This window comes from Oncorhynchus keta, chromosome 21 (assembly GCF_023373465.1).
Source record: "Oncorhynchus keta strain PuntledgeMale-10-30-2019 chromosome 21, Oket_V2, whole genome shotgun sequence".
Lineage (NCBI taxonomy): Eukaryota > Metazoa > Chordata > Actinopteri > Salmoniformes > Salmonidae > Oncorhynchus > Oncorhynchus keta.
In genome coordinates, this window is record NC_068441.1 from 8888436 (window position 1) to 8909263 (window position 20828).

The following is a 20828-nucleotide window of genomic DNA, read 5'->3' on the forward strand; positions in this document are numbered from 1 at the left end:
GTTGAGAGTCAACAGGAAGATGGATGTGGACTCATTTGTCATTTAGGGGAGGACAGTAGCGTATCACTTTGGATGATTCCACAATTATTTTGAATGATTTGTTCTCTGCTTCAGTGCTGTATTTTGTAACAAAGTACACTCTCTCTGATGCATCAGGAGGCACTCCCCTTGCAACAAGTTATTTCTGTCAAGTCGCACGTCCCTTATACCTGCATCTTTCAGGACCTGAGCGCTGTAGCCCCGATTCAAGAAGCGATTATCGAATTCAGCAGATTTGACACTGTAATCTTTTTCCTGGTGGCAAATTCTGACTCTTTGGAATTGGAATATTCTCTTTTAGCCTTTTTTTGAAAGCTGTCTGCCCTCAGAATGGTTTTCCCATCTGAAGGTTTCCTAAAGATTGATGTGTGCAAACAACCTTTGTCATTTTTACTAATGTCAAGGTCCAAAAAAATGTATGTTATCCTTGCTGTAACCCAAGGTATTGGTGGAAGGAAATAAGTTCTATCTTCTGAGCCAGTCCAGAACAGCCAAGCATCATCAATATAGCGTCCCCACTGTATAATCCGGTCAAAATGAAGTCATTTCCCCATTTACCTAAGTACAAACCGGCATAGGAAAGGCTGCTCGCAAGCTCCCATGGCACATCCTTTGACTTGTTTAAGAATACGGTCCTGAAAGATGAAGATGTTATGATTAAGAGTCCATTCAGTCAGTGAGACAATGAATTATGTGGGAGGCATCTCAGTCTCAGGCCGGGATCTCAAGAAATGGTGCATAGAGGGTTTCAAGATTCTTGTGGATTTTTGGAAGGAGATAAAAAAAGAATCCATACGAGGACTGCCATGGTAAATACATTTGAACTCAGTGTCTGAAATGTAGCCATTCTCCTAAGCCTCTGTGAGGATCCCTTTCAATTCAGTTTTTAGGTCCTCTGTATGGTTCAAGGTAAGAGATTGGTAGAATTCATCATTGTCTAATTGACGGTAGGCTTCTGTCACATTTGTCTTTACTCCACACTACTATAGCGCCACCTTGCTCTGCTTTTTAAACCACAATCCATACATTTTTGGACAATGATTCAACTGCATCCCTCTCTGTCTTGGATTGTTGCGTTTGGTTAGAGTCAATTTTACCCTTAAACGGACTCTCCACATCAAAATCCATCTTCTTGGCAAGTGTATTTAGTGTGGCATTCTGGACAATGGGACAAAAGGTGGACTTGGGCTTCAAATGTGTTTTTGAGGGCACAGAAACTGCCTGACCTGAAACACTGGTGTCTGTAGTTGGAGAGTTGTTTTGCTTATACCAGGCCTTCAGATGTAGATTCCTGTAGAATCAAAATATGTCTATCTTTGTATTTAATTCATTTGTTGAGTATATGGGGGCAAAGGACATTCCTTTAGACGACCCTTACACAATCATCAGAAAGGGGTTCTCCAGAAGTGTTGATCACAGCCTTGTTCTGGTCCTGCTCCGTGTGGTTGGATAGACTTGATTTCTTCCTCCCCCTCCGTGTTGACCTCTTCCGCGTCCTCTCCCTCTCTTGTTGGGGATCCTGTGTGGCTACTCTTCCTGGAGGAGCCGGCCTCTGAGTGTCTGGGGTGAGCCTCATCGCCACTGCTCATAAAGTTGAAATAAACAGATCTTGTGGGTTGGTTTTCTCCAGGAAAAGACCTTGCCATCTCTGTAGTCTACTGCATCTCTTCTAAATGTCCTTAGCTTGTCTTGCTTCAATGTCAGAGTGAATGTGTCTATTTCCTCTTTCAAAATCTCTTCACATTGTGCTTTGTTAGAATTGTCACTGTGTTCTGTAATTTTCCTTTTTACTTCTTCAACTTCTGTTTGGACTACATGTCCTTTATCACTTCCTCTATCAGAAGTAGCATTAGGTCAAAAGAACACATGTTGAGAATAGCCTCCCATTTATCTCTAAATTCAGTCTTACCTTGTGCTCCATTAGCTGGAAACGTCATAATACGGAGGCCTCTGGGGATTAGGCCTTTTCTCCAATAGTCAGACATGCTCATAGAATTGAGGTCAAGTTTGGTGTCTTTCTCCATAATGTGTTGCAAGTCTCTGTAAGCCTTGTTCAAGTCCGTTCCAGTATTCTCTGTGGCTGTCATCTCATCTAGCAACGAGGCAGTGGTAATAATATTTTGACCCTTCTTCATGGGAATAGGAAAATCTTGTAGCCTCTTGGGTAAAATCCATAGTATGAGTTGTAAAATGTCCCCAAAACACAGAAAAAAATGACTGTGGAGCTGCTTCCTCTAAGCACTACACAAGTGCTGTGATTAACTTGTAGAAAAAGGAGGAAGGGAAGCGCTGCTAAGGTAATAGTAGATTTTGGTAGGCAGAAGGTGCTCTTGTAAAAGGGGTAAATTGGTTATTAAAAATAAAGGAGGACCAAGGCACTCTTCATATAATTAACTCAAATGATTTTATTTGTATGGAATGTTCAATGGAAACAAAGTTTTAAAATTCTGAAGCGTTCTACAGGGATGCTGGCCCATGTTGACTCCAACGTTTCCCACAGTTGTGTCAAGTTGCCTGGACTATTCTTAATACACACAGGAAACTGTTGAGCGTGAAAAACCCAGCAGCATTGCATTTCTTGACACACTCAAACTGGTGTGCCTGGCACAACCTGTTCAAAGGCATTATTTTGTCTTGCCCATTCTTGCCCATGGCACACATACTTAATCCATGTCTCAATTGTCTCAAGGCTTAAAAATCCTTCTTTATCCTGTCTCCTCCTCTTCATCTACACTGGTTGAAGTGGATTTAACAAGTGACATCAATAAGGGATCATAGCTTTCACCTGGATTCACCCGGTCAATCTTGTCATGGAAAGAGTTCCTAATGTTTTGTACACTCAGTGTAAATTCAGAGACATATTCCTATAAAGCTTAGAGAGCTCAAGTCAAATGTTGAAGTTTTGTGGTTGCAAGTTCACCTGCCTCATCTAAAGCCTCTTCTTTTGGGGTGCTGCTATAAGCCACCAAGTCGTAACAGTCAGTATTTTGGTGCAATGTTTGATAATGTGTGTGATGTTAAACAGAGGTCTATTTTCTGGTTGACCTGAATATTGACTGGTTAGCAACTAGCTGTCCTCTCAAGAGAAATCTTTCTGACTGTGACTAACGCCTGCAATATGACCCAGGTTATCACTCAAACAACTAGAGTGCATATCAATAGTGTTGGATCTGTGACATCCACTTGTATTGATCAGATCTTCACTCATGCTGCAGAGCTTTGCTCGAAAACAATATCCGTTCCCATAACATTGTGGCAATAAGAAGGAAAGCCTAAGTGTCAAAGATTGAGCCTAAAGTAATTTACAAGAGATGATACAAAATGTTTTCTCATGACTCTTTTTGTTGAAGATGTATAACATGTCTGTTGGCCTGATGTGTATGAGGAAGTGAACCCAGATGCAACACTGGAAGTACGTGCAACATGATTCATGCACCTGTTAATAAATTAACTGTGAGAGCTGTTGGAACCCTCTGGATTGATGATTAATAGAAAAATATTATGGTTCAAAGAAACAAACAAGTCAAGCTGCTCAGCTGATTAGTTGACATAGTTTAAATTGAGACATTTTTGTACACTGTATTACCAAACCAAGATAAATTACATAAAACACAATGGGTAAAAACTTTGGCGTACTTTAAGTTATATCATGGGCAGAAAAACCAATTAATCTCCATCGTTCATTAAAGTTGATTGGTCATTTATTTATTTTTTGAAACTTTTGATATTGCCAATCATTTCAATTCCTATTTCGCCCAGAAAGTGGAAAACTTAAGTGAAATGAAAACATTGAACAGTGAACCATCATATTTTTGTATAAAATATCTAATAATGAAAGAGAAGGAGTGCTGTTTTGAATTTGGTCAACTTAGTGTGGTTGAGCTGGAAAAACTATTGGTATCCATCAATAATGATAAGCCACCAGATATAGACAACCTTGATTGGAAACTATTGAGAATGGTAGTGGACTGTATTGCCTCCCCTTTTTGCTATATCTTTAACCAAAACCTAAAGAGGTGTGTGTACATAGCCGTGGGAGGAAGCTAAAGTCATTCCACTGCCTAAAAATAGTAAAGCACCCTTGCCAGCTCTAACAGACACCCAATCAGTTTGCTGCCTACTCTTTGTAAACTAATGGAAATCATTTGGGTGACCAAATACAATGCTATTTTTCTGAGAACAAGTTAGCTACTAACTTTCAGCATGCATATACTGTAGAGAAGGGCATGCACTTGTACTGCACTGACTCCAATGACAGATGATTCTTTAAAATACATGGATTTCGGTGCAGGATGTGATTTTATTATACATTTTTATCGAAGAAACTGACTTGCTATGGCTTTACATCACCTGCCATGACATGGTTGGACCCAGAGAGAGTTCTTCAATGGAAGCTTCTCTAACATCAGATATGTACAGTACGGAGTCCCTCAAGGCAGTTGCCTTAGGCTGTTACTCTTTTCTATTTTTACAAATGATTTGCCACTGGTCTTACACAAAGCTAGAATGACTATGCATAAGGATGATTCCACACTCTACATGTCAGCACCCGAAGCCAATGAGCTCACTGAAATTCCAAATAAGGATTTACAGTCCGTATCAGAATGGGTGATTAATAATAAACTGGTCTTAAATACATCTAAAACTAAAACAATTTTATTTGGTTCAAAGCGTTCTCTAAGACCTAAACCTCAACTGGAGATGTGTACAAATGGTGTGACCATTGAGCAAGTTGAGGAAGCTGAACTCCTAGGTGTAACATTGGATGGTTAATAATCCGTTGTTAATTATCAGTTGTTGTGAAGAAAATCAACTGTACTAGTTGTTCAGGCTCTAGTCTTGTTCCATTTTGATTAATGCCCGGTAATATGGTCAAGTGCAGCAAATAAAGAACCAGCAAAGCTGCAGCTGAATCAAAACTGAGCAGCAAAAGGGCTTTCCCTTAACTGCACACACAGAACTAACATCAACAACATGTATGCCTGTCTTTCCTGGTTGAGGGTTGACGAGAGATTAACTGCTTCTCTTCTCGTTTTTATGAGAAGTATTAATGTAATGAACATTCCAGATTTTCTGCATAATCAAATAACATTCAGCTCAGACACCCACAAGATGTGCCACCCGGGCTCCTAAACAAATCCACGGCAACACACAGTATTATACAGAGCCATGATCGCGTGGAACTCCCTTCTATCTCCAATTATTGAAGAAAACAGAAAAATGATCTTTAAAAAATATATTAAACAACATCTCATGTAACGGCGGGGACTGTCAGGTGACACACAAACACGATCTTACACACATTTTTGTGGTATTTTGTCTTTTTTTGTTTGGTCTTTTTGAATTGTTTGCATATCATTGTATTTAAAATGTGTGTGACTGCTCTTGTCTGTCAGTTTATCAGTACTTTGTTACTTGTCATGTTTTGTGGGATACCCCAGGAAGAATAGCTACTGCCTCTGCAAAAGCTAATGGGGATAAACAAACCAATACCACAGATTCCCAAGGGGCTACAGAAAGCAATATCACATCGTAAGGATGTGAAAATCAAATGTCCTTTCATACATCTCCCAGGAAGGCAAAGCCGTAGAAATTTGAGACAGTGAAAAATGGATGAGAGACACATTTGTATGGTTACAGTAATTGTAAAGGTTTTGGCAGCCTCATCCTTAGAGAATAATTGAATTCCATTACACAGTAGAAGCTTCTGTACAGTTAATCACATTCTTTCCACCTCAGACAGTCGTCGTCATTAGGGCTTTTTTTTTTATTCCTAATATTGCAGCCCAGTCCCAGAAATAAGTTGGAGGAGAACCAGTGGCGTCCCGTTTCCCAGTAAGGTGAAGATGAAGAACTCCAACGCAGTCCTTGAAATTCAAAATTTCCAGCAGGAAGACACTGGGACGTATGAGTGTGTGGCAGAAAATAGCAGAGGCAAAAACGCTGCACGAGGTCGTATCTCCTTCCATGGTAAGTGATCCATTTCAAATCCAGAGAGACTTATGAGTCAACGTGCTGTTGTAATAGATATCCACGTTTTTTTATGGCCTTGGACGTCTGATAGAAAACCTGGCTGTTTGGAATGCTCAGTGAGATTAGCATAGTAATTGTGTGAAATGATGGAATATTCATTCAATGCTTATATTATTTCAGTGGTCCGTGATAACAATTCATTTTCAGTCTTGACTCAGTTGTCCTTTTTATCGTCATTATGTCTTTTGAATCCATGTCCCTGGCATTTGCATATTCCCTCTTTTCATAGCGAAGCCCCATTGGCTCCAGACAATGATCGACGGGGCCCTGTCCATTGAGGAGAATCTGTTCTGGGAGTGTAAGGCTAACGGGAAGCCCAAGCCCTCCTACAGCTGGCTGAAGAATGGAGACAACCTAATGGCAGAGGTATGTATGGAGCCCTGGCAACCACCAGCTCTGAGCATGCAGATCGTTCAACCCCCCTTCACAGCACTGTGATGGATCCGATCTGAGGGACCTGTCCCACAGACACATCACATCAACATCTCCACCATAAATGTGCCGTGGTTCAGGCTCTCTTAACAGCTGATGGGGTTAAAATTCAGTCTGAGTAAGACATCAGCAAAAAAAATCAGACCTGTCTTAGTGGCTTTTCCAACTGGATGGCCATGGAAAATAAATTGCTTATTAGTGTTCTACTGGTATTGTCAACATTGCTTTTTTTCCCTTTTCATTGAAGCTGCAGGTCAGCATTTTTTAGCCCCAATCTGAGCATACATACTGCAACAGAGGGATATAAAATAAAAAAAAGTATTCTTCTCTCTTGCTTTCTTCGTCTCTTCATAGTGTACAAGTAATTGCATTTGCGCCTGTGGACATATTAGACTGCTCCAGCAATACGTATACAGATCTGTCTCCTTTCTCATACACAGGGCCGGAGACAAATTGAAAACGGGGCTCTCTCCATAGCAGCATTAAACCTGTCAGACACCGGGATGTATCAGTGTGTGGCTGAAAACAAACATGGCATTATTTATTCCAGCGCTGAGCTAATGGTGTTAGGTAAGATTGCTTTCCTCTCTGCTTTTTATCTGTGTCTATCTTGCTGTGTGTTTGATCATATTCTTAAAGGTACAACTAGCATCCTGTGATTACCCTTTTCAAAAATCACTCTGCTGCCTCATTTAATGCCACTTCGGCTCCAGAAAAGAAAATCTGAATCTGATGGAGTGTCTCATTTTAGTTTCAATCATTTCATTATATTGATTTTGATGCTACAGATACGTTGCATAGTGGCGTCAGAGGGCTTTCTCATGTAGATGACATATCGATTTATTTGGAGAGCTTTGATGAGTTCTATCTGACCTACTGGATGAGAAATCCAATTCTGTCTTGATATTTAATGACACTGGGGGTCTCAGATGATGGCTGACAAAACATGATGATGACAGATGAAGCCAAAAGTTTAGAGAATCTCATACTGTGTAGTGAGGACTGGGGGCGGGGGGGGCTTCATCGCTGAAGCCCTGGAGCAGTTCCTATGGAAATAATGGTTTTTATGCCAGAGGGTAGGGGAAGGAGGGAGGGAATGAGAGTCAATCTCAGCTCAGCACATTTGATCTGGGAGTTGGTTCAAGTTGTCTTCTTTGCGTTTTTTTCACCCCCTGCATCTTCTCTAGCATCACCTCCCAGTTTCTCCAAGAATCCACTGAAGGCCCTGCTAAAAGCTTGCTCAGGCAGTGATGTGGCTTTGGATTGCAAGCCCCAAGCCTCGCCCCGGGCAATTAGCCTGTGGAAGAAAGGCAATGAGATTGTGCAGAGAAACGAGAGGTAGTGTGGAACTCACGAATGAATTCTCAACCATTCACAAAGTGTGGTTATGTGTGATTAGAATATTTTCAGATGTGTGGATGAATAGGAGTACAGGCTAATGAGAAGACAACAAAGCCCAGTAAAGTAGTATGCAGCATCTGTGCATGTTGAATGCTTAGTATATGCGAAGACTTACATTTCAGTCATTTAGTCTCTTGGATGACAAGCCTGGGTGGAAGGATTGGCATTAGGACACCAATCTTCATAGGAAATTGAAAAATGCAAAGTTCATTTTCTGAAATGACAGTTGGACTTTCCTCTGGAATAGAAAGAAACATGTAAATGGTGTTGAAAGGAAGGCGATGATGCGTCCTAGCACTTGGACTGGATTTAGACACGGCACTTCTGTTCTCTACCCAAGCACAAGCTCTGAATCTCTGCTACTCATCCCCCAGGATTACTCTGCTCCCCAACGGGACACTGAAGATTGCCAATGTAACCAGGAGGGATGCGGGAAGCTACACGTGCATCGCTAAGAATCCGTTTGGAACTGCAAGCACCACTGGAAGGTTGTTTATCACAGGTGAGCTCTCATAACATATTCTCCCAATAATCCCTGAGGCATCGCCCCCAAAACTAGGGAACGTCGACGGATTTTTCACCTTGCAGGCTCGGGTATTCAAACCAGCGACTTTTCGGATACTGGCCTAACGCTCTAACCACTAGGCTCCCTACAGCCTACACTTCAGTAAGCTTCAGTGAAGCTACAAAACTGTTAGTGTTTCACCTTAACGTGACAACAGTACAACACAACGGATGAACAGGAATGACATTTACTTTTACAAGTTGGCCCCTACTAAGCCACACCTTCTGTTTTCTGCCCCATATCTCAATTACCCAGCATTATTAACCCAGCATCAACAACCCAACCTTGCACTTTTTAAAGAAAACAACCCAGTGGCCCACTGACTGCAACCCAGTAGTTGGGTCATCCAACAACCCAGCATTTTTTAGAGTGTACTGTCTGATATTTGTATGTACGTTTTTATGATAAATGTACTAATAATTCCAGCCTAACATCTAATGAAAGTGATCCTGACTATTTTGTCTGTACAACTTAACACAGTCACAGTTGTTATCTTGGAATTAAAGCAATTGCAATGGTGCTCAAATAGGCAATCATTTATTGTACTGCAATTAAGTAACGGTCATTACTTATGGATGCGGAGACCTAACGTGCAGATGCAGATATCTGGTACATGTGTTGTAAACGTCTGTCTCCACCTCCCTTGTTTTTCTCATTCGCTTATTTGAAGTTTTACTCCGACAGCTGATCCCTTTAATCTAATGGAATGTAATTATCCTGACCTTTCCCTTACAAGGCTCCCATAGTCCACTGCATCCAATTCTCTACAGCCAGCATTGGAAATGCATTCTGCTTGCATAATCCTACTTCAAACATCTCCCCCCAAATTGACCATGCAAATACGAAGAGTCAACCAGAAATGTTTTGAAAGCTAAGTGCTAGAATCAAGATACACGTAGCTATGATGATCCTTGTCGTAATGATAGTACGATATAGTTACACTAGAGTTGTTTGAGTGTAATGGTTCCCACCCAGAGAGTATTAAGATGCATACTAAGCTGTCATTGTCTGGACAGAGCCCACCAGAATCACCCAGCGGCCTGCTAACATGGAGATCATTGTTGGCGAAAGTATCGTGCTGCCCTGCCAGATAGCCAGCGATCCAGCCTTGGATGTGTCTTTCTCCTGGGCCTTCAACGGGCAGCTCATAGACTTCCATGGGGATGCCGACCATTTCGACAGAGTAGGAGGGGTGAGTCATCAGGAGCAGTGGACAACTGCTGTGAGGATATTCTAGGATTGATTGTTTCACACAGTGTGTCAGACTGCAAAATAATATGCCTCATTTGGAAACTCTGTATAATCTGTGTATAATAGGTTAGCTACCTCCTAAACGCCCTACCCTCACACTGTAGGCTACTTTATTAAACGTGTATTCAAGAAGAGTACTGTTGGGATCAAAACTTAGCAGCAGTTTTAACATTGAAGCGATGCTTCAGTAGGCTGTATTTAACTTCCATTGCTACAAGTTATGTTTACTCTTCCATTTATCTTTTAACTCCCTGTCTATCAGACAGCCCATAAGAATTGTGATCTTATTCGTAAGACAACATAAAGGTGAAGAGCTGTTTCAATGGTGGAAGAAGCCTGATAAATTAAAAGTGTTTTTACTTTTCATCCCTTAAACTTCTAATTTCTCCACCCCAAGGGAGATCTTTTTTTTCATCATCTCTCTTTGCGTTAATTTAATTTGCATACCTATTTATGAATCTTGTGCCCTGAAATCATTTGTAGTGAGTTGGCTGGCATTAACCAAGGGCAAGCCTTCACACCAGTAAAATGTTTATCTGAATTCCTCATGCCTTCAATTAACGATAAGAGACTGACTACTCTTTGGCGAAAATACGTGTTCCTTTTGATAGACGAGCACTGTCATTTGTTCTGCGCTCGTCTCTGCCAAATTGTTTTAGAGAATCATTTATCACTGTTTTATGGATTCATTATTCACCCAAGGTTCATTGTATGGCTATAGCTGGAAAAAAATAATAATTAATGGATCAAAGTTGAAGTTGATATCAGAGTTGAACCCCTCCCACGTCGTGGTCATGCTAAGTTCACGCCTGCGTGGATAGACAAATGGCAATTACAAATGACATTGACATGTGGACACACAAATAATGAGATACAGTTTTCACATATTCCGTATCCCCATGCCCAGGGAGATTACCAGCTCCTCTCAACAGCGTCTGATGAATTAATTAACATAATTAAACCAGATCTGCCTCATAGCTTCCTGCCTGCCAAGGCATGGAATTTAACCCCTCGCTCTCCAGTCAGGCAGCTGCTGGCTGGCATGTCAGAGGCAGACATGGCATGAGCATGTTAGCCTTTCAGAGGAGAGGAGTGCCATGCCGTCCCTCAGCCACACATAAGTGCCACTCTGCTCCGCTTTGTCTTTGCCTCCGAGAGGTGAGGATCCTCGGGGCGTTCATGCCCAATTGCAACCGAGCCTAGCTGAGCCATGGTCACTACCCAGTGAGTTGATGAAATTTGGCGTGGCTTGAGTGTGTCTAACCTGGCTAGCCCTCAGGTGAATCCTCTCCAGACAAGCACACTCTATTTTAAAAGGAGTCCTGGAGGATGACATGCTGTGTATGTGTGACAGACCACTACTAAGTGAACATTGGCTCTGAATTTTTAGAATGTGAGTCCCACTCCCCAGATAGAGTGATGGGTACCATTGCTATGTACCTAATAGTTAACTACAGATAAAGATGATCCCATTTCACTCACTTTAAAATATGAAGACATTTAAATTTGATAGCTCTTCCACATTGACTTCTGTAGCTCCACTTAAGGCTCCATGGCAGATGGGAAGATGAACTGAAGCTATTTCATCACATCTCACTCCTCTTTAGGTTTTTCAATAGTTTATCAGCTTTAGTTTCCCCATGGTGTCAAAGAGCATACTGTTTTATTTAGAACAATATTAGCTCTTAGTCTGTAAGTTGTTCTAATTTCTCATCCATCCCTGCTTATGTAATTCTTGAATAATTAGGATCATCTTGCCAATTAGCCGTTGTGTGTTTGTTTTGGTGGTCCTGTGCGAGGCTGAGTAGGGGAGCATGCAGTGCCTGAAGCGTAGCCAACAGGACTGTTTGTTTAGAACACAGCTCACGTTCTTGCTGGTTTCCGTGTGTCACAAGACTCTGTGACCTGAGGGGACCACATGCAGCTCCGTACACAGAGCTTTCTCAATGTTAAAGCTACAGTCACACTTGGAAAGAAAAAGAAGATAGCAGCACATGATATTGCTCCGATGTGATACATGTATTTATGAATCAACCTACAGTAGGATCACACAGGCAGCTAAAATAATTATAAAACCGTTTCAGAGTGTATTTCCTTTGGATTTCACGATTTTACATCAGATTTTCTTGTGTGTTGTTGTTTTCCCTTGTAGAGCATCTCAGGAGATCTGATGATTCGTAACATCCAGTTGAATCACGGGGGAAAGTATGTCTGTGTTATCAACACCGACGTGGAGAGCTTGTCTGCTTCAGCCATCTTGGTTGTGAAAGGTAAAAGAACCAACTGTTAAGGTTGTAAAATCTGCCTCTATGGAATTCATGTTCACTCTGGCTATGAGATTCACATGTGTACAGATACTTATTTCTCAGACGTGATTTACATTTTAGCTTCTTCAGAAAAGTTTGAGTGTCGAAATACAATATAGATCCGGCTGTGAATGTTTGATCATAGAGCTTCCAATGTAAAATCTTGTAAGCACTTTGACAGAATTAAAATTGATTCATGCAATAAATTGGTGCTGGAATTGCAATCTAGATGACATAGTTAATTTTATTAGTCTGGGTACCAGTCTGTTTAGCTTACATTCCAGTCATTGTTCTCCATGTCATGTGCTAAAAATTTGGCACATGCCATGGAGTACAAGGAGTGGAATGTGATCTAAACAGACTGGCAACCAGACTATCATTTTATAGGCCTATATGAATAATATTGGTGAATTAAACTTGCTGCCAAGCTACCTGTGGGGCGGCAGGTAGCCTAGCGGTTAAGAGCTTTGGGCCAGTAACTGAAAGGTCGCTAGTGCAAATCCCAGAGCCAACTATCTGCCAATGTGCCCTTGAGCAAGGCACCTAATCCTAATTGCTCCTGTAAGTTACTCTGGATAAGAGCATCTGCTGAAAGACTAAAATGTCAAATTGAACCATAAATATATTCATAGTTTGGTGAGAACTCTGCAGACAAATATAATTATCTTACACCAATTTCTTCATGACATGACATGGTATACAAATGTGACGATGTGTGATGTTGGTGTAATGAGAACATTTGTATGACATGTTTTTGAAAGACAATATTTGGCATTGCTAAAATTTAAAAATGGCACATAATGTGACTCTGGTACATTTGTGACAGGAGCTTCCACAGCAGCAGTTAATATCTGTTAAGCGCAGTGTATCATATCTCATCATTGTAACTTATCTCTAGTGATTTACATTGGCATGCATTGCATGCCCATAACACCCTGTAATAGCTGTCCCGGTGTTTTGGAAAGCCATTGTTTGTTACAGAGAATTGCTTTAATTGGCTCATTTACACATTGATAAAAGAAAACATAGAAGCATCTGAATATTGAAACAGAGGAGCAAACAACAACATCTTTTGGAGCAGATATGTGACCAACCACTTTTAGATTTGGTAGCAAAAAAAAATGTATGGTGTTTTTTTTACATTGGATAAAAGACACACAGCGCTAGAAAATGTTATCTCATAAACTGCAGTTAAGGAACAATGTGAAAGGAATTCTGCTTTGAAAGTGGATACACTTGTAACCACACTGTTAAGAAAATGGCCCTTGAATTGTTTTATACACCTAATGGAGAGCTCTTCTTTGTCTACACCCATTCAGCATCGTTCACAGCCTCTTAAGCCTTAGTCCCACCCATCTCTTTAAGGATTCACATGTGAGGGCATGTGCTAAACAGAGTGAGTAGTGTAGTAAATATCCAACGTTTTCAATACTAAAAGTGGTAAAAGTAGTAGCCTACAATAAGTAAAAACTCACTTTATCTAGCTAGTCCTTGACCTACATCCTTATCTGACTTTGGTGCAGGTCATGTTGTTCTTCACATTGCCTTCAATGGTATAAACACACTATATCAAATCAATGGTCACTTGCATAGTAGCAATATCAAAAACAGAAATTGTCCAGATTTATACAGATATTGTATACATTTGTTATAATTATTAGATGACGTTTACCCAGACACACGTGTATAAATGAATTGTCACGTGAAAGAAATGCTATAACCACCCCCCAGCCACATCTAGCTAAATGAATGGGTCACTATTGTCTAGACATGTACACATGTTCATGAAATACAATAGATGGCCACAGTCACCCCGACACATCTGGCTGACTTGATGGGTCATGTAATCATCTGGTGAAGTGTAGCCTTTCATTTAGACATGTAGCTAGAGAGCTAGCCAGCTAAACAATGAACCCGGCATAATCCCAACTCATACTACTACCAATACAAACATTGTCATAGCTGTAGTATGAATCTGCAAGTAGTGTAACGGATGTGAAACGGCTAGCTTAGTTAGCGGTGTGCGCTAAATAGCATTTCAATCGGTTACGTCACTTGCTCTGAGACCTTGAAGTAGTAGTTCCCCTTGCTCTGCAAGGGCCGCGGCTCTTGTGGAGCGATGGGTAACAACGATGCTTCGTGGATGACTGTTGTTGATGTGTGCAGAGGGTCACATTGATGCTGTTGACCCAGATTACTGGTTGCTGCGGAAAAAGGAGCAAGGTCAAAAGGGGGGTGAGTTTTAGCGGTGTGCGCTAAATAGCATTTCAATCGGTTACGTCACTTGCTCTGAGACCTTGAAGTAGTAGTTCCCCTTGCTTTGCAAGGGCCGATGCTTCGTGGATGACTGTTGTTGATGTGTGCAGAGGGTCCCTGGTTCACGCCCGGGTATGGGCGAGGGGACGGTTCAAAAGTATACTGTTACAGTAGCTAAAGCTAGCCAACCAGGTTCAACCAGGTTCAGCTAGCTAACATTAGGCAGTAACTTGCAATGCAAGGGGATTTCTGGTTCAAATAATATCACTACACAAATCATACACGTACTGTTAGCTAGCTACCAAGCCAGCATGCTAACGTTGGCTAGCTAGCTAACAGTACTCTTTAACTTCAAATGAAAATTACTTTCTGACAAAAATTAGACACGTATAATATCTGAAAATGTAGCTAAACTCTTACCAGTGTACATGGATGAACGCTTCATGGCAAACTGGAACTTTAACTCTGTTTTGTTTGTAGCTACATCTTGTTTGGCCAGCGTTGTCAAGTCACTCCGGTTCACACTGACCATGGCGTGTGCAGAAAGTAGTCCATCACAACTTTTTCCAACTGATCTGTTGATAGCACCTGGTAAATTCAAAGCATCAATGTTGTTGAGAAAAGTAGCAAAACTTTTGTAATTCTCGATGGCTAACATAATATCTTTAAAAAACACTGTGAGAGAAAGGACTATCAACATGTACTGAGCAGCTCACGTTATAGACAGAGGCATGCTACATGGCAGACCAATCAAAACTCATCTTCCGGCATGTCCAGCCCTACCATTATCTCAGATAATCATGGCTAGCGGGACAGTTCTCACTTTTTCCTTGGCTAATCCAACTAGGCTCGTAATTTAGCAATTGTATTCATATTTACAGATGGAATACACATTTGTTATTGAGGCACATTAAAGGTCACATGCAACAGAAGGCATTTCTGCCAAAAAGCGCAAAAAGCGCACTTTGTTAAAAATATACACTACCATTCTCGAAATATATTTTTTTTTGTCCATTAAAATAACATCAAATTGATCATAAATACAGTGTAGACATTGTTAATGATGTAAATAGACTGACAAGTTTCAGAAGAATGTTCTATGTTTCTGGCCATTTCGAGCCTATAATCGAATCCACAAATGCTGATGCTCCAGATACTCAACAAGTCTAAAGAAGGCCAGTTTTATTGCTTCTTTAAACTGGAAAACAGGAAAACATAATTGCAAAAGTGTTTTCATATGATCAGTTAACCTTTCAAAATGATAAACTTGGATTAGTTAACACAAGGTGCTGTTGGAACACAGGAGTGATGGTTGCTGATAGTGGGCCTCTGTACGCCTAAGTAGATATTCCATTAAAAATCAGCCGCTTCCAATTACAATAGATAGTCATTTACAACATTAACAATGTCTACAATGTATTTCTGATCAATTTGATGTTATTTTAATGGACAATTTTTTCAAAACATTTTCTTTAAAAACAAGGACATTTCTAAGTGACCCAAAACTTTTGAACGCTAGTTAGTATATGTTCAAATGCCTCTCCTGTGAAGTAGTGACGTGCGACAAATGCCTAGCTTCCTGAAGCAGGTCACATATTTTCTGTACTTCTCAATCTTGCTGCATCTCTATCTCACTCACTGTCTCTCTCTAACTCACTGTCTCTCTATCAATCTCTAACTATTTCTCTCGCTCTTTCTCTCTTCACAAATGTACCCCTCCCATGTCCCTGTTCGGTGTTAGTGATCCTGTGTTCATAATCACTTCTCAGCCTCACATATCACACGTCTGAATTAAAGGCCCCTGTGAAGCCGGACCAAGGACACAGCCCTTAATTGGATGGAGTGTAATGGCCTTGATATGTAACAGGGTCAGCAGTAAAGGCAAGAGCATAATGAGTTGGGAATGGGAGGGGTGGTGGTGGTATTGTGAGCCTGGTGTGGAGGCTCACTTTGCTAATTGTCTGATTGAGTCAGGTCCCCCCGGGCCCCCGGACACTGTAGCGGTGGAGGAGATCACAGATAGCACAGCCCAGCTCTCCTGGAAACCTGGTAGGGACAATGGCAGCCCTATCATCGGCTACATCATCCAGGCCAGGACACCCTTCACTGTGGGCTGGCAAGCTGTAGACACAGGTAGCTAATACACCTAGCATACAGTACAGAACAGAGCACACCTTAGCCATGCTTATGTAGATGGTAATGTTGAACGCTCTCCTTTCCACTTCCAGTTCCCGAGGAAATCAATGGCAACACGTTGACAGCCACTGTAGTGGGTCTGAATGCCTGGGTGGAGTATGAGTTCCGGGTGGTGGCCCGCAACAGTGTGGGCATGGGAGAGCCTAGTCCAGCCTCAGCCAAGACCAGGACAGAGGATGCCAGTGAGTGTCACTCCTCTACTCTCTCTAAAATACATATGTAGACACACACACACACACACAAAGTGATATACACATCTGACATCTGACTTTAAATGCCGGTTGAACCAGTTGCTAATGTGACAGATTAAATGTGATGGACCATTTACTTTGGGTAAATACACATCAGGATGCACATGAGTGATCCGCAAATCTTTTGTGCAGAGCCATGCACAAAACAGTTGTCAAGTAAAATGGCATTTTCTGACTATTAAACTTAACAGCTAAATCAAAAACAAAGTTGTTTATTCATTGTGAGACTTGCTATTCGAGTAGGAGGATATACTCCGAAACATGTTGGGTCGCTCGTATCAAGGGAGAAGTTGTGGTTTGTAAAATGAAAAAATATTCTGGATGCATTTTAAAACTGTCGTGGGGCTAGACTTATAGACCTGTAGTTCAGCTATGTTAACTGCCTTCTAATTGCTTTCCTTTGGGCTTTGCCTTACAGTGCCTGATACAGCTCCCACTGATGTTGGAGGCGGAGGCGGCACAAAATCTGAATTAGTGATAACTTGGGAGGTAAGTCATCTGTCAGGTTTTACTGCTCTCTCCATTGCCTGGTAATGGTTTTGCTTAATTGTGCAGAATTGAATGGAGCAATTTCATGACCTGCACTAGAGCCAGCCCCTCCGTTCTGGGGTCTGGCCTCGAAGTGCCAGCCCCCAACGTGATTCAACTCCGGGAAAGAGATTGTTTCTTTGAAGCCCACTTCATCCACAATGATGTACCAATGCAGGGAGAAAAGGATCTGTGGGTTGTGGTGTAGGGGGGAAAACGCCGCATCTAATCATTGCAGCTCGTGTTGAAGCCCTCTTTGGCGGGTGCTTGAGGACAAAGGCAGGGGTGTCTGTGTCTTTGTCTGTATGCGTTTTAATATCACTATAGTTTTGTGTTTCGCTCCCAGCCCGTGCCTGAGGAACTGCAGAATGGAGAGGGCTTTGGTTACATCATCGCCTTCCGGCCACTGGGTGCTGTCACTTGGACGCGAGTGGTCATCTCCACGCCTGGGGTCGCCCGATACGTCTTCCGCAACGACACCATCCCGGCCTTCTCTCCGTTCGATGTGAAGGTTGGGGCGTACAACAACCGCGGGGAGGGGCCTTTCAGTTCCATAGCCACAGTGTTTTCAGCAGAGGAAGGTAAAGGCAATGGCAGCCAGTGGAACCACGCTCAAACAGCTCCTAATCTTTTGTATTCTGGAGGCACGACCTTGAATAGTAATGATGAAATAAGTTGGTTCAGACACTTTTCCCCCTCTCAAGCTGGGAGTTTCAACTTGATATTAGTTATTGTTATTGCAGAGGTAGATTACAGGAAATCCTAGCTGACACTTACTACACTGGGCTGTCAGTGAGGTACTGTGTTAATTGAATTTGCCGTGAAGATAGTCTTCCCTAATGTCAGTCACAGATCCCATTAAAAACCAAGCCCAAGCAATATAGCTCTCTCCAGTGAAACTACAGGTCTATTCTCTGCCAGCTTCTGCTTCCTATTAGTGTGTTTGATGGTGTTGAGTGAGTGGTGCTCACCAGCTCTCTATTTCTGCAGTCCCCAGTGAGGCTCCTAAGAGGGTTTGGGGCAGGAGTGTGTCTGCAGCTCAAATTGAAGTGATCTGGGCAGCCCTCCCTGCCACCCCTGAAAGAGTGCTGGGTTATGAGGTAGGATTCTCTCAATTTGCTCAATAAATAACCATACTTGCATTCTAAATAGTAGGCATTTTAGGCATGTGAAAATATAATGGTTTATAGTATGTGAAATTTCAAGTATTCTTTAAATGCCAGGTTATTACTCATTTATGCTTTTCATCGAGTAGAATTTGCTGAACACTTTTGAGGAAGATAATCATCTCTCCAGACTCACATGTGTTTGACAAAAACTGATAATCAGCCGATAATGAAATAAGATGATACGCGCTATACCAAATGAACAAATGGCGTAAATCAATGCAATTGCGCATTAGATGACACATTCTCAGGATGGGTGAGCCTAGTAGCTTGGTATTTGTTGCTTACTGCATCCGTTTTGACTGAATAGTATATGGTATGAATAGTACACATTATGTAGTTGTAGTAAGTAGTAGGCAAGACAGATTTCGGACACGGCCAGACACGTTCTGATGCCATTTCTAATATTTATATGCAAATCAGTAGCTTTATTTAAACTATTTTAAGACGATTCTTGAAATATTCCCTGGAGTGCTGTGTAAATGTAACATTTCACTGAATAAGATATCATGTGAACTTCTATAACGTTGACAACAGCTTGTAAATAGTATAGTATGTTCACTCCTGTACCTATAGGTAACTACAAAAATAATGGAAACACTTGAGTAAATTAGGGATACAGAGAATATTGACAGCACTTCCACACAGATGTGGTTCCTAAGTTAATTAAGAAATTAACATCACATCATGCATAAGGTCAAAAATGCTGGGCAGGCCATGGCTATGCCTCATGACAATGCCCCCATCCACAGGGCACGAGTAGTCACTGAATGGTTTTATGCGCATGAAAACGATGTAAACCATAGGGCATGGCCATCTCAGTCACCAGATGTTAACCAAATAGAACGCTTATTTGAGATTCTGGAGCGGCGCCTAAGACAGCGTTTTCCACCACCATCGACAAAACAACAAATGATGGAATTTCTGGTGTCACGCTGCTCCAATAGAGTTCCAGACACTTGTAGAATCTATTCCAAGGTGCATTGAAGCTGTTCTGGCTGGTGGTGGTCCAACATACTATTAAGCCACTTTATGTTGGTGTTTCCTTTATTTTGGCAAGTTTCACAAATGTACATGTGTGTAATCTGTACAGTGTTTGGTGAACTGGAAATGTTATTTTCTGTGTATATCCCACTCCCCCTGAGACACCCTCAGAGAGTGGGTGTTGCTTAAGGGTTTATCATAGTCCAAAACACACAGCATTGTTCTAGAATATTGGACCGTTGGCTTTCATACTTTTCGATTACTCAAGCAATTTCTCCAACTAGTGTCAACACATTCAAATTAATGGAGGATGCGTACCAAAGCCGCGTTGGTTGGGAATTGTGGGGAGGTGCCCGTTCAGCTGTGCGTCTCGCTCGGATAGTGTTCTCAGAGCCGCCTAGCTATGTCACATTGGGACACCAGACTATCGCGTCTCAGCTTCCTGCGGACTATGATTTACGCTTTATACACTGCTGCTCTGAAGACCACCCACCAGAGGCTTCTGAAACCTGATGAGGATAGCTATCATCCATCCATTTAAGAACACATTTTTTCCCAGTGCTCTTTCAATCCCTCTCACCCCTGCCCCTTGGCAAAAAACCCATGGTTGCCATGGCAATGGCTATATTGTGTAGATACAATAGTGTTATCATGTCACCAAAAAGGATTTGAGAGAGAGGCGCTTTTACGGAGGAAAGCTGTTGTTATGCATCTTAAACCTTAGCCATTGGGTACAGTGGAGGTCATAGGATTCTGAAAGACATCATAGACAGATGCATTAGTGTTGTTTGTTTTAGTATCCAAACAGGCAGGATAGGTCTAAACTGATTTGCATAATAATAGGCCCATCATCTACAGTATGGAGGTAGCTTTTAACTCCAGAACAGTATATTGTTTTGGGGTGAAAAATAGTATCTAATAGATTCATTTAGTTTCATAGCAATACCAGGGATATAGGAGTGCGGGTAGACTTCACTTTTTCTCTCTAATTATGTATTGACTTAACTCTGTCACTTAATACCAGAGACTTGAATATTGTATATGACCCTAAACTAGCATTGGATTATTTCATTTGCTTAATCAAAAATCTCTTCACCTGCATCGTTAATTGAAAGTTAATACCCTCAAGGGAACTAATTAAGCACTGTGTCTCGTGTTAGAGAGAATACAATATTCATCCATGCTGTTGCTGGATGTGTTCATTTCTAAGTACAGAAACTGTATTTTAATCATTGAAAGTACATATTCCCCGTGAGGGGAATATATTTTCTTTTACCAAAAAGAGGAGATCTAAAACATAGTATTGACAGAATATCCCTATACTTTGTCACACAAGCACTTTGTCATATTCTACTTTTAGGGATACTATTGGTGCCTTTGTAGAATGGCCATAGGGTAGAGAGGATGGTGTATCAGCAAT

At 41.4% G+C, this 20828-nt stretch overlaps 1 protein-coding gene across 1 annotated transcript in view; it reads left to right on the forward strand.

The window, feature by feature from the left end:
• Window positions 1-20828, forward strand: part of LOC118400068 (contactin-3-like) — a 67013-nt gene that overhangs the window by 40632 nt on the left and 5553 nt on the right. Inside the window, exons 8-19 of the mRNA XM_035796474.2 lie at window positions 5825-6009; window positions 6302-6438; window positions 6945-7074; window positions 7692-7842; window positions 8280-8407; window positions 9487-9662; window positions 11874-11991; window positions 16258-16416; window positions 16512-16661; window positions 17149-17219; window positions 17605-17839; window positions 18249-18358. Coding sequence (XP_035652367.1) covers window positions 5825-6009; window positions 6302-6438; window positions 6945-7074; window positions 7692-7842; window positions 8280-8407; window positions 9487-9662; window positions 11874-11991; window positions 16258-16416; window positions 16512-16661; window positions 17149-17219; window positions 17605-17839; window positions 18249-18358 — 1750 coding nt within the window. The remainder of the gene's footprint in view (window positions 1-5824; window positions 6010-6301; window positions 6439-6944; window positions 7075-7691; window positions 7843-8279; window positions 8408-9486; window positions 9663-11873; window positions 11992-16257; window positions 16417-16511; window positions 16662-17148; window positions 17220-17604; window positions 17840-18248; window positions 18359-20828) is intronic.